This window comes from Topomyia yanbarensis, chromosome 2 (genome assembly GCF_030247195.1).
Source record: "Topomyia yanbarensis strain Yona2022 chromosome 2, ASM3024719v1, whole genome shotgun sequence".
NCBI lineage: Eukaryota > Metazoa > Arthropoda > Insecta > Diptera > Culicidae > Topomyia > Topomyia yanbarensis.
Window position 1 is genome coordinate 288,929,476 of NC_080671.1, and position 13,837 is coordinate 288,943,312.

At 39.9% G+C, this 13,837-nt stretch overlaps 2 protein-coding genes across 2 annotated transcripts; both read left to right on the forward strand.

Annotated features, from left to right (window-relative positions):
- Window positions 1-5,376: 5,376 nt before the first annotated feature.
- LOC131680411 (uncharacterized) lies at window positions 5,377-6,483 on the forward strand. The gene has a single exon (XM_058961127.1). The coding sequence runs from the start codon at window positions 5,377-5,379 to the stop codon at window positions 6,481-6,483; it is 1,107 nt and encodes a 368-aa protein (XP_058817110.1).
- Window positions 6,484-10,027: 3,544 nt separating this feature from the next.
- LOC131680412 (uncharacterized) lies at window positions 10,028-10,519 on the forward strand. Its single transcript, XM_058961128.1, has one exon. The coding sequence runs from the start codon at window positions 10,028-10,030 to the stop codon at window positions 10,517-10,519; it is 492 nt and encodes a 163-aa protein (XP_058817111.1).
- The last annotated feature ends 3,318 nt before the right edge of the window (window positions 10,520-13,837 follow it).

The following is a 13,837-nucleotide window of genomic DNA, read 5'->3' on the forward strand; positions in this document are numbered from 1 at the left end:
AGCTTGCTTATATTGTTTCACTATTTATAATTTTCCATCAGGTCTTGGACGATTAGCATTTCCACTTTGGAACAAATTGTCGTTTAATTCTTAGTGGTAGAACAGAAATGCACAGGGTTAGAAAGAAGTTGTGACAGTTGAGACTGGACAGATGACTTGGAAAAATGACACAAAAAGTTGAATGCGGAAGAATCGCCTAAATCGTGTCGGTTGTGTAAAGTATTATCGGCAAAAAAATGGATTCCTTAATTTTTTTTCGGTGCAAAGATTGTTTATTCAGTCAGGTGCCACGTCGAAAACTGGTTTTGCGGTGTACACCATGACTCAAAATCTGCTGGACCAATCGTTGATACATTTGCATAGTTGTTTTTAACATCACTCCACAAGTAACAAATGGAGCTTTTATTTCTTGGTCGATTTTCGAACTTTTCGTAGCACTTTGAATCCAAAGTCCGATTATTGCTAAAAAACGATGAAAATGCTATTGAAAAAATAATAGTATCAAGCATTTTGCAAGCTTTTGTAGTTACCTGGGCAATGATGTGAAGAAGAAAAACTGTGCAAAATTCAGTACGATTGGTCGAGGAAATTTTGAGTTACGGTTTACACCGCATTTTGTCGAGGTGCTTCCTGAAGATTCACTGTCTGCATCAAGTGTCAGGTTTAATTTGTTAAGTTATAACTGTCAATTGATTATCAGACAGATTGCAGACTATAGGAAGTAATTAATTGTAATTTATTATTTTGTAATCGGGATTTGAAGCTTTCTCAATTTTCGCACGACGTCGCAAAATTTCGTTGAATAGAACGTTTTAGCAATCCAAGATGTTGAAAGCTCAGCAATTTGGATGTAACCCATTTGACAAATTTACTTCGCTGAAAATCAGTTTTTGGAATTGTCAAATTCTCAGCTCGTACTGATAATTTGAATTACTTCATTTTCAGCAAAGTAGGTCTGCCAAATTCTATATGCATGGTTAGTGAAGTAGTTGGGTAGGATGGTATAATAAGCCCCACCAGGCTAAAATGTCAGATTCCTTTTCCAAACCCCACATAATTATCTGAAGCAAATAAATCATTGTTTTTGGCTTTTTCTGGTGCTGCAGAACAGCAACTAATACAAACGTTTCCAAAAAAGGCAAGCTTCCATTATTGTTCTGTAAGCATTTGATTTAATTTGAAATAGTCAGTCTGACTACTAAATATAATGTTAGAGAAGCTTTTTCAATTCTTGGAGTGGCTAGACACTAACAATACAACTCTATAACGTTCACGATAGTATGCACCATTATTAGCAAAATAGCGAAATAACGTTGTATACTATGTTCACACTACAGAGTTAAAACATGTTATAATAAATAGCAACAAGAAAAATGTCATCGAGATAGCGTTAAAACACGTTCTTACTTGTTGTGTGAACGTAGTATTAGCCACTTGAATCTTAAATAATTGTAATGTTACTTTGTTTAAGCTAAATCGAGGATTCCAAAATTATTTTAAAAATATTAATATATGGCATAAACAGTGAAATTTCATTTAACCTCATTGTACGGTTTTTAACATTGCCGTGTATTGCCGATCAGAACGCAGTAATGCAAATGACAGCATCATTGTACCGGAAAAAGACAAAAATATGACATGCTCCTCTTGCGCATACTTCGTTATTTTCAATCTTCTCTTCGGCTTTCTTCTGGATCAATATGGCTCTCTTTGCTCGCAATAAAGATGGCAATAAATAAGCCAGTTTAACAGGTAGGAAAGACAACCACCGTCGAACTATATTTACCTGTATTTTTGATTTCTCTGTTCTTTCCTTCTGTCTACACGCTTGATTCCAATTGCTCATCGGAGAGTTACGATAAATCGAATCGAATATCGCATATTCAGATCAAAATTGTTTTTGTGAATTAGAATCAAAACTGCAATACGAATTGGTTTGATTATTTTCTTTTACATATCGCTGTGAGAATAAGTGGGATCATTTTATTCCTCAATATAAATCAATAACATATCACGAATTATTGCCCATATATCTTTCGTATCTTACATCAAAGAAAGTGAATAACGAAAAAAAATAGTTTTTTTTCATTGGATAGATCCAAATAAATGACAATCGGATGTAGATCGTAAAATGCACTATTTTATAAATTTTCTTATTTTCACTCCCAGTTTACAAATTGAATCAGAATGTTAACTGCTTACAAAGTAACTCCATAAATACCCTAGGCAAAGATTAAATAAAAGATTTTAAATATACGCATTTTTCCTATATGAATAAACTCACATAAAATATCCAAATAAAAATATTTTAAAATTGATTGCGAACGCAATGGCGATCAATATATTTTTTCGTAAAAATATATTACTAGGATGCTCAAAACTTTCATTTCTGTTTATTTATAAAATCGTAGAAAGTTTGTTAGCAAATAAAATCATTCCAATCTGCATTGATGCATTACAGAAATATGCAATCAACAATATGAAATATAACACTTGTGATCATTCTGTCAAAGTGTAATTTTTTGTTTGACCTTTGTTTACTTTTTATTTAAGCTTCGCTGAAAAAACGTGTACAATTTTAATTCGCAGAGTGTGATCTAACCTATTTATAATTGATATTTATTCCAAACTTGTGAAAATTAGCTTGAAACGAATATAAATATTCTCCTCCCGTGTCGACAGGAATCGTGTTCAATTAGAATGATATTCACAGTTCATTTTTAATTCAAATTGAAATATTTCAACCAATTTTTTAATCAAAGTTTAAAATAACTATCATGGCACCAGTTACAAACGAGGTTTCAACCACTTTAATCTTATTTTTTTTGTGCATTAAATATTATGTCACTACAAAATGCAGTACATCATCGGCCAACTATAAACTATCCACCAAGTTAAAGTTCTAAGTTCAGAAACATATCAGTTACATGTTGACAAAATTGTTCTCACACGCTATGGAACGAGACATATGACGAAGAAAAGCTATTTTACTGCAAGAAAATATCGGAATGAAAAACAATTATCCATGTTGTCTAATTTACTCATTTTCTTTAACATGAATTTGTTGTTTTTTAACATTGTCGTGTATCGCAGATCAGAACGCAGCCATATAAATGACAGCATCGTTGGTTTAAAGCTTACCAAATAGTTTAGGCCGGTTTAAAAGTTAGTCCGATTTAAAAATAGTTAGTACGCGTTTGAGCTTACGGCTATTAGACACTTTGGTGTTACCAGTTTATATAGGAATTTGCTGTGACCGTACCGTTCAACCTGTAAATTGGTTCAACCATCTCTGAGAGAATTGTGAGCTTAAATGACACACACAGACATTTTCCAATCTCAACGAACTGAATCGAATGGTATATGACACTCGGCTCTCCGGGCCTCGGTAAAAAAGTCGATTTTTGGAGTGATTCTTCATATAAGAAAGAACAAAAGGTGCCAAATAGGTTAAGTCCCAAAAAGTCCCTTTTCGCCAAGACAAATTTTTTCATGATAGCATAAAATCTCGACGTTTCATGCATTATAAAAATATTTGGCATCGGCAATACGAATTCAATTTCTGAAATATAATTGGGTCATGCCAACTCTTGTATATGTTTACTCTATTGTTCCTTTTTGAAACTTTTGTAACTGTTTGTAAATGTTTTAGTAATTTTAAACCCTTTGGAACTTTGACTCATGCAATCTCTCTGAAACTAGACTCACCATTCGATAAGATCAGGAAATATTTATCTGTTGAAAGAAAAAGTGAAAGTTCTTTTTTCGATCGTAGTGGTCTTGGAGATATGGGATTCTAAGTGTGTTTATGAACGAATTTCCCATTAAAATTGATTTTACCATATATTTAAAAAGATTGAAGCTATATCAAAATAGGCAAGGAATGAGCATAGCGTAGTTGGTAAATCGATTGTTTTGTACTCAACTCATCTGGGTTTAATTCCCAACCCCGCACATAGGGTTAGAAATTTTTCTTTAGAGATTTTTCTAACCCGAAAAAAGAGGCGAATGACCTTAAGGTCAACCCCTCCATAATCAAAAAATGGGCATAAAAATCCCCAAAGTTTCATATCTAGCTCATTTGTGACTATTGTAAGGGCAAGTTCTGGGGGTAGTATAAGAGGTAACGAATGTTATAAAGTGTCTGAAACTCAAAATTGGATTCTAAGTGGCTTATAAAAATGTTATACACTCAAGTTTTTTTTACGCGGTTTTTTTTACACGGATTTTGAAATTTACGCGGTTTTCATTTACGCGGCCTGTATCCCCCGCGTAAAAAAAACCTGAGTGTATACTGGTTCATGGAGTAAGTGACTCTAGTTCACTATAACATCAATCATCGTCAAGTTTCAATTTACAGAACGATTATCAATCAATCGCTGTTGAATTAATGAAAATAAATATGATTGAATAATGTTTATAACTGATTGTAAATCAAAGTTCCAGTCGGCAATGACTAAATCCTAGAGACCTAGAAAGCTCAACGTACACTTGCAAGGCTCTCGAAAACTCCGGTTTACCATTCAACGAGGCATGGATCAAACTGGAGGAGAGATTTTATAAGAAACGGATAGCCTTTGAGGGATATTTTTTCAACTTACTGAAAATGCGAAAAATCAGTAAGCCGTCACAGAAGACAATTCTTGGTTTGATCGACGCAGTAGACACATTGTTGTCCGCTACAAAATAAATTGCTAACGAAGACCACCAGCAGCTTAATTGCATTGCCGACGGGCTGTTGGTGTGCATAGTAAAAGAGCGCTTGGATGAACAGGCGCTATCACGCATTGAAGAAAAAATGGACCTTCAAAAATGTATAAATGGGAGGAATTCAAACGCGAGTTAGAGAGATTTGCCAATCAGCTCTCGTGCAAAGCCGCCGCCAAATCGGCGCATTCAGGTTCTACCCGACCCCAACAACGAGCCGCAGCCACAGCAAGCGGCAAAGCAGCACCACAAAATGAAAAAAGAGAAGCATATCGGTGCTTCGTCTGTAACAAGGAGGGACATAATGTGTATAGATGTCCTACTTTTTCAAAATTAGACGTTCCCGCGCGATGGGAAACAATTAAAGTTGCAAGAAACTGTTTCAATTGTTTCGGAAAAGGACACGGAACGAAGTTATGCAAGTTGACGAAAACATGTCAAAAATTCAGTGGAAAGCATCACACAATGCTTCATAGGGAGGAATCTGCCAAAACGGAGCACGTTCCAGATGCACAAAGAGGAAAAGATGCTACGCAAGCATCCATTAGCACGACAGCGTGACTAAGCCAAGAAGAATTTAGATGTTTATTGGACTCGGGCAGCCAAGTCGAAAAGATTAACGAAAAATCTGCTCACGCACTAGGAATCCCGCAACACCCTATCAACGTAATGATTAACGGTATCACCGGACAATCACATGCTAAGCGGGGCATTAAAACGATAATTGCCTCACACGTTCACTGTTACCAAGAAGAAATCGAATTGATGATCGTTCCCAGAATCCTGGATGACCAGCCAAACACAACAATAGACAAAAATGCAATGGAAATTCCCGACGGTTTGGATCTAGCCGATCCCGAATTTCACAAATCAAGAGAGATAGATATTCTTCTCGGAGCAAGAATATTTTATAAGGTTTTGGGACCTGGACGAATCAGTACTTCCACCGGTCCTACTTATCAAGCATCAGCTTTAGGCTGGATTGCGTGTGGATTGTTCCACCATGGAAGCTTCAGCACCGCATCACTGGCTGCATCGACCTGCAGCAAAATCGAATCGAATTATCCACAAGATGAATTAGCCAAATTAATCGAGAAATTTTGGCGTCTTGAAGAGTCTGGCGTAAAGGACTGGGAACCAAAAGAAATTGATGAATGCGATGCAGAGTCGCACTTTCGCAACACTCACAAAGTTGCTGCAGACGGCAGATTTATCACGAAAATCCCGTTACGGGGGAAGCCATCGTCGTTGGGTGACTCTTACCCACAAGTTAACAAGAGGTTCATGTCGCTCGAGCGGCGACTTGGACAGAATCCAGGGCTGTACAACGAATACAAAGCCTTCATGCAAGAATATGAGGAAATGGTACCCATCGCCGCAGAGGACCTTCACAAGGTTAAATACTTCATTCCGCATTCATGCGTAGTGAAACCAGATTCCACATCTACTAAGGTGAGAGTAGTGTTCGACGCTAGTGCCAAGACGACTAGCGGGATATCCCTCAATGATATTCAAATCGTGGGACCCACCATTCAAAGAGAATTGTTTGATCAACTGATCGAATTCAAAACACACGACAAGGTACTGATGGCCGATATAGCTAAGATGTATCGGCAAATACTGATTGCAGATCAAGACACTTGGTTGCAATGCATTCTGTGGCGAGACAACCCAGAAAAACCACTGAAAGCATACAGATTGATGACTGTCACGTATCGTGAAGCATCTTCTTCATTTTTGGCCTGTAGGGCACTGCACGAAGCAGCCGAGAGATAATCCAAATATCGCGAATATTATTCAACAATCATTTTACGTTGACAACCTTATGATCAGAGCATCAACCACTACGGAGTTGATGAGCATGAAACAACACATTGAACAGGCATTATGTAGCGGAAATCCGTGGCGCAGATTTCCGCTACGAAAGTGGGCAGCAAACGACATGAGCGCTCTGGCAGGGATACCAGAACAAGACTGGCGCCTCTGATCCAAGTTGGAGATCAGGAGGTTATCAAAACATTAGGAGTTGCCTGGAATCCTAACAAAGACGTATTCCAGTGTCAACGCAACAAGCAAGGCCTTGAAAGCCCTCACCAAGAGACAAATGGTCTCCAAAATACGAAGGTTATACGATCCATTAGGCTTAGTACAACCCGTGATCGTAACAGCAAAAAGTTTGATGCAAGAGTTATGGACTCACAATATTAGCTGGGACGATGAAGTTCCAGACACCGTTTTCGATGCATGGATGAGTATAAGGCATCACTTGCCGAACAGAAACACATAGAAGTACCTCGGATGACGATTCCGAGCCAAACAATCGTGCTAGACTTGCACGGATTTAGCGATGCATCTGAAAAGGTGTACGGATGCGCCATCTATCTGCACTCAATCGATTTGAGGGGCAACGAAAGCACAAAATTGTGTGCGCGAAAGCAAGAGTGACTCCACTGAAAAAAGTCACACTGCCTCGCCTAGAGCTCTTGGCGGCGGTACTATTGGCAGAGCTCGCTGCCAAGGTAAAGGAAATTTTGCACAATCGAATCACGTCAGAATATTATTATAGCGATTCTCAGGTGGCTTTGAGCTGGATAAAATCCACGAGCCCACGCTGTGAAACATTTATCAAGAACAGAATCACGAAGATACACGACGAAGATACACGACTCCACGAATGTTGGAGATACGTATGGGACCATTCATAAATTACGTAACGCTTTTAGGGGGGGGGGGGGGAGGTACAACAAGTTGTGACATGTTGTGAAATAGGGGGGAGGGGGAGTTAGCTAGATCGTTACGTAACTTGTTTTCACCGAAGAAAAAAAAAATTTCTAGGAATTTGTTACGTAACAGGGGAGGTCCCTATGCACGAAAGAAAATCCCGCTGATCTGGTATCAAGAGGAATCCCAGTCAAACGGTTACTCGAAGACAAGTTGAGTTTCTGGTTACATGACCCAGAATGCATACAAACAAGAATGAAATATCCACTAACTGGCTACAAATATGACGCCACTGCGGAACAAGAAACACTTAAACAACCAAAGACATTACTGGTTGCAACGAAAGATAGGGATTGCGCTGACAGCATTTCCGAATACAAGCATCATAATTCATATGACAGAACTGTAAGACACATTGCATGGCTAACAAGAGCTATTTACAACATGAGGAAAACAAACAATCAGGGTATCGCACATGAGGCGCGATCTGGCCCGCTCATCACCAATCAGGGTATCGCGCACGAGGCGTGATCTGGCCCGCTCATCACCAATCAGAGTATCGCGCACGAGAGATTTTTCTAACCCGAAAAAAGAGGCGAATGACCTTAAGGTCAACCCCTCCATAATCAAAAAATGGGCATAAAAATCCCCAAAGTTTCATATCTAGCTCATTTGTGACTATTGTAAGGGCACCTGATCTTAATGGGCAAGTTCTGGGGGTAGTATAAGAGGTAACGAATGTTATAAAGTGTCTGAAACTCAAAATTGGATTCTAAGTGGCTTATAAAAATGTTATACACTCAAGTTTTTTTTACGCGGTTTTTTTTACACGGATTTTGAAATTTACGCGGTTTTCATTTACGCGGCCTGTATCCCCCGCGTAAAAAAAACCTGAGTGTATACTGGTTCATGGAGTAAGTGACTCTAGTTCACTATAACATCAATCATCGTCAAGTTTCAATTTACAGAACGATTATCAATCAATCGCTGTTGAATTAATGAAAATAAATATGATTGAATAATGTTTATAACTGATTGTAAATCAAAGTTCCAGTCGGCAATGACTAAATCCTAGAGACCTAGAAAGCTCAACGTACACTTGCAAGGCTCTCGAAAACTCCGGTTTACCATTCAACGAGGCATGGATCAAACTGGAGGAGAGATTTTATAAGAAACGGATAGCCTTTGAGGGATATTTTTTCAACTTACTGAAAATGCGAAAAATCAGTAAGCCGTCACAGAAGACAATTCTTGGTTTGATCGACACAGTAGACACATTGTTGTCCGCTACAAAATAAATTGCTAACGAAGACCACCAGCAGCTTAATTGCATTGCCGACGGGCTGTTGGTGTGCATAGTAAAAGAGCGCTTGGATGAACAGGCGCTATCACGCATTGAAGAAAAAATGGACCTTCAAAAATGTATAAATGGGAGGAATTCAAACGCGAGTTAGAGAGATTTGCAAATCAGCTCTCGTGCAAAGCCGCCGCCAAATCGGCGCATTCAGGTTCTACCCGACCCCAACAACGAGCCGCAGCCACAGCAAGCGGCAAAGCAGCACCACAAAATGAAAAAAGAGAAGCATATCGGTGCTTCGTCTGTAACAAGAAGGGACATAATGTGTATAGATGTCCTACTTTTTCAAAATTAGACGTTCCCGCGCGATGGGAAACAATTAAAGTTGCAAGAAACTGTTTCAATTGTTTCGGAAAAGGACACGGAACGAAGTTATGCAAGTTGACGAAAACATGTCAAAAATTCAGTGGAAAGCATCACACAATGCTTCATAGGGAGGAATCTGCCAAAACGGAGCACGTTCCAGATGCACAAAGAGGAAAAGATGCTACGCAAGCATCCATCAGCACGACAGCGTGACTAAGCCAAGAAGAATTTAGATGTTTATTGGACTCGGGCAGCCAAGTCGAAAAGATTAACGAAAAATCTGCTCACGCACTAGGAATCCCGCAACACCCTATCAACGTAATGATTAACGGTATCACCGGACAATCACATGCTAAGCGGGGCATTAAAACGATAATTGCCTCACACGTTCACTGTTACCAAGAAGAAATCGAATTGATGATCGTTCCCAGAATCCTGGATGACCAGCCAAACACAACAATAGACAAAAATGCAATGGAAATTCCCGACGGTTTGGATCTAGCCGATCCCGAATTTCACAAATCAAGAGAGATAGATATTCTTCTCGGAGCAAGAATATTTTATAAGGTTTTGGGACCTGGACGAATCAGTACTTCCACCGGTCCTACTTATCAAGCATCAGCTTTAGGCTGGATTGCGTGTGGATTGTTCCAACATGGAAGCTTCAGCACCGCATCACTGGCTGCATCGACCTGCAGCAAAATCGAATCGAATTATCCACAAGATGAATTAGCCAAATAAAACGAGAAATTTTGGCGTCTTGAAGAGTCTGGCGTAAAGGACTGGGAACCAAAAGAAATTGATGAATGCGAGGCAGAGTCGCACTTTCGCAACACTCACAAAGTTGCTGCAGACGGCAGATTTATCACGAAAATCCCGTTACGGGGGGAGCCATCGTCGTTGGGTGACTCTTACCCACAAGTTAACAAGAGGTTCATGTCGCTCGAGCGGCGACTTGGACAGAATCCAGGGCTGTACAACGAATACAAAGCCTTCATGCAAGAATATGAGGAAATGGTACCCATCGCCGCAGAGGACCTTCACAAGGTTAAATACTTCATTCCGCATTCATGCGTAGTGAAACCAGATTCCACATCTACTAAGGTGAGAGTAGTGTTCGACGCTAGTGCCAAGACGACTAGCGGGATATCCCTCAATGATATTCAAATCGTGGGACCCACCATTCAAAGAGAATTGTTTGATCAACTGATCGAATTCAAAACACACGACAAGGTACTGATGGCCGATATAGCTAAGATGTATCGGCAAATACTGATTGCAGATCAAGACACTTGGTTGCAATGCATTCTGTGGCGAGACAACCCAGAAAAACCACTGAAAGCATACAGATTGATGACTGTCACGTATGGTGAAGCATCTTCTTCATTTTTGGCCTGTAGGGCACTGCACGAAGCAGCCGAGAGATAATCCAAATATCGCGAATATTATTCAACAATCATTTTACGTTGACAACCTTATGATCAGAGCATCAACCACTACGGAGTTGATGTGCATGAAACAACACATTGAACAGGCATTATGTAGCGGAAATCCGTGGCGCAGATTTCCGCTACGAAAGTGGGCAGCAAACGACATGAGCGCTCTGGCAGGGATACCAGAACAAGACTGGCGCCTCTGATCCAAGTTGGAGATCAGGAGGTTATCAAAATATTAGGAGTTGCCTGGAATCCTAACAAAGACGTATTCCAGTGTCAACGCAACAAGCAAGGCCTTGAAAGCCCTCACCAAGAGACAAATGGTCTCCAAAATACGAAGGTTATACGATCCATTAGGCTTAGTACAACCCGTGATCGTAACAGCAAAAAGTTTGATGCAAGAGTTATGGACTCACAATATTAGCTGGGACGATGAAGTTCCAGACACCGTTTTCGATGCATGGATGAGTATAAGGCATCACTTGCCGAACAGAAACACATAGAAGTACCTCGGATGACGATTCCGAGCCAAACAATCGTGCTAGACTTGCACGGATTTAGCGATGCATCTGAAAAGGCGTACGGATGCGCCATCTATCTGCACTCAATCGATTTGAGGGGCAACGAAAGCACAAAATTGTGTGCGCGAAAGCAAGAGCGACTCCACTGAAAAAAGTCACACTGCCTCGCCTAGAGCTCTTGGCGGCGGTACTATTGGCAGAGCTCGCTGCCAAGGTAAAGGAAATTTTGCACAATCGAATCACGTCAGAATATTATTATAGCGATTCTCAGGTGGCTTTGAGCTGGATAAAATCCACGAGCCCACGCTGTGAAACATTTATCAAGAACAGAATCACGAAGATACACGACTCCACGAATGTTGGAGATACGTATGGGACCATTCATAAATTACGTAACGCTTTTAGGGGGGGGGGGGGGGGGGTACAACATGTTGTGACATGTTGTGACATAGGGGGGAGGGGGAGTTAGCTAGATCGTTACGTAACTTGTTTTCACCGAAGAAAAAAAAAATTCTAGGAATTTGTTACGTAACAGGGGAGGGGAGGGGGATGAAGAAATTTGTGACAATTTGTTACATGGGGGGAGGGGGGAGTCAATTTTGGGCAATTTTACGTAATTTATGAATGGTCCCTATGCACGAAAGAAAATCCCGCTGATCTGGTATCAAGAGGAATCCCAGTCAAACGGTTACTCGAAGACAAGTTGAGTTTCTGGTTACATGGCCCAGAATGCATACAAACAAGAATGAAATATCCACTAACTGGCTACAAATATGACGCCACTGCGGAACAAGAAACACTTAAACAACCAAAGACATTACTGGTTGCAACGAAAGATAGGGATTGCGCTGACAGCATTTCCGAATACAAGCATCATAATTCATATGAGAGAACTGTAAGACACATTGCATGGCTAACAAGAGCTATTTACAACATGAGGAAAACAAACAATCAGGGTATCGCACATGAGGCGCGATCTGGCCCGCTCATCACCAATCAGGGTATCGCGCACGAGGCGTGATCTGCCCCGCTCATCACCAATCAGGGTATCGCGCATGACGCGCGATCTGGCCCGCTCACCACGATTGAACTAGAGGAAGGACTATCACTTATAGTTAAAATCATGCAAGCCACTTTCTACCCAAATGAAGTGGCAGAAATCAGGAAAAATGGAGAAGCACCGAAGAAGGGAGCTTTTCAACACTTGTGCGCCGTTATCAAGAACGGCATTATACAAGTCACAGACAGACTTCAGAACGTGGAAAAGTCTGCATCACAAAAAACACCCATGTGAATACCAAAATCACACCCGTTTGCGAGGGTTATAATCCGAAAAATACACGAAGGTAGATTTCACGCTGAAACAAATTTGGTCATGGCTGAGTTCCGGCAGAAATTTTGGATGAGGGATCTCCGCCGAACCGTTCAAGGAGTTAAGGCCTAAATGCAATGGCGATGGAAGCGGAACGACAACGGAAAGCAGCTGTCAATTATAATTTTGAATACATGTAAGTCAATGCGATTGTCCGCAATGATGGCAGAGCGGTAAACGCGGCGTTGTACTAAAAGCACAAAACCGCGTTTTTTTTTAAAATTCAAAAAGAGCGGCAGTCAAAAACGCGTTAAACAGACTGTTTTAACTCAAATTCACCGGATTCCATATTCAGTGGAATCTAACGTATTGTATTGCGGATATTTAGGTTGGGCAGATAGCAGAGGTTAAAATATTCGCTCATTCCCACGACAAGCAGTTTATCGCACAGATTTTTCATCTTTAGTAGGCACGGATCCAACTTTTCACCTTTCAAGAAATTGCGAGAATTTGCTGACAATGCAGTATGGAAGCGTGATAATTTTGCAGCTTCGAACCTCGTGATAAATTAAGTTCAAGAAAAACCATTAATATATTACATTATAGAATTTATTTCCCCACATTATTGCAGTATTTTCATTCTAAGGATCTGTATCTACTCATTTTTGTGAATTTTTGCGAAACCATTAGCTATTCGGCAGTTTTACATTAGGCGCGAAAATATCATCTCATATTATACCGCGAAAAGATGAGATCCAATGCTGTCTTTTATCGAGAAAAGTTGGAGAACAAAGAATGTTACATCGTATGTTTGCTTTTTTATTGCTGGTCGAAGTAGGTGAAATATCGCCTTATTCTGTTCACGAATGCGAAAATTGTAAACTCTGGCAGATAGTGAACTTAATAGCAGCTTTTTTGTTTCGTTCGATTTTAGAGGTTTTAACCTTAGGGTCATTCGTCTTTTTTGGGGTAGAAAAAGCTTTTTTTTTTAAATCTCCAATCATATGTGCGGGTTTGGGAATCGAACCCAAGTAAGCAATTTTCGTGTGCCGCACTAATAATCCAGATCAATTCAAAGATGGCGGCATGAAAAACATGAACGAAAATCACTGTTCAAACTGTACGCATTAGAAAAGATCTCTGTTACTTTTTGTTCTTTTAACGAACAGTTTTGTGAATTAGTGCATACAAAAGATAATAAAAAGCTGGGAAAGATAAGAAACGATTGTTTAACAAGAATAAAAGATAGTTTGTTCGTTCTAGCATATCTGGTACAACGTCAATACACTTTGGATTTTGCATACTGTTGATTTATCGACGTCTACCACACGAACCATTATACAGATGCCACTAGTGTAACAACGTATTTTAATTTAAACAATTAGGATAACTGGCGCATTATTTATCTTTGGCACGTCGGTTCGTCGGTGGGCATACTACGGACCCGTGGTTATTTTATCTACTAGACAGCTACGTT

What these genes read in the sequence shown, in the direction of transcription:
- LOC131680411 (XM_058961127.1), top strand. Translation starts at nt 5,377, where the DNA reads ATGATTAACGGTATCACCGGACAATCACATGCTAAGCGGGGCATTAAA.
- LOC131680412 (XM_058961128.1), top strand. Translation starts at nt 10,028, where the DNA reads ATGTCGCTCGAGCGGCGACTTGGACAGAATCCAGGGCTGTACAACGAA.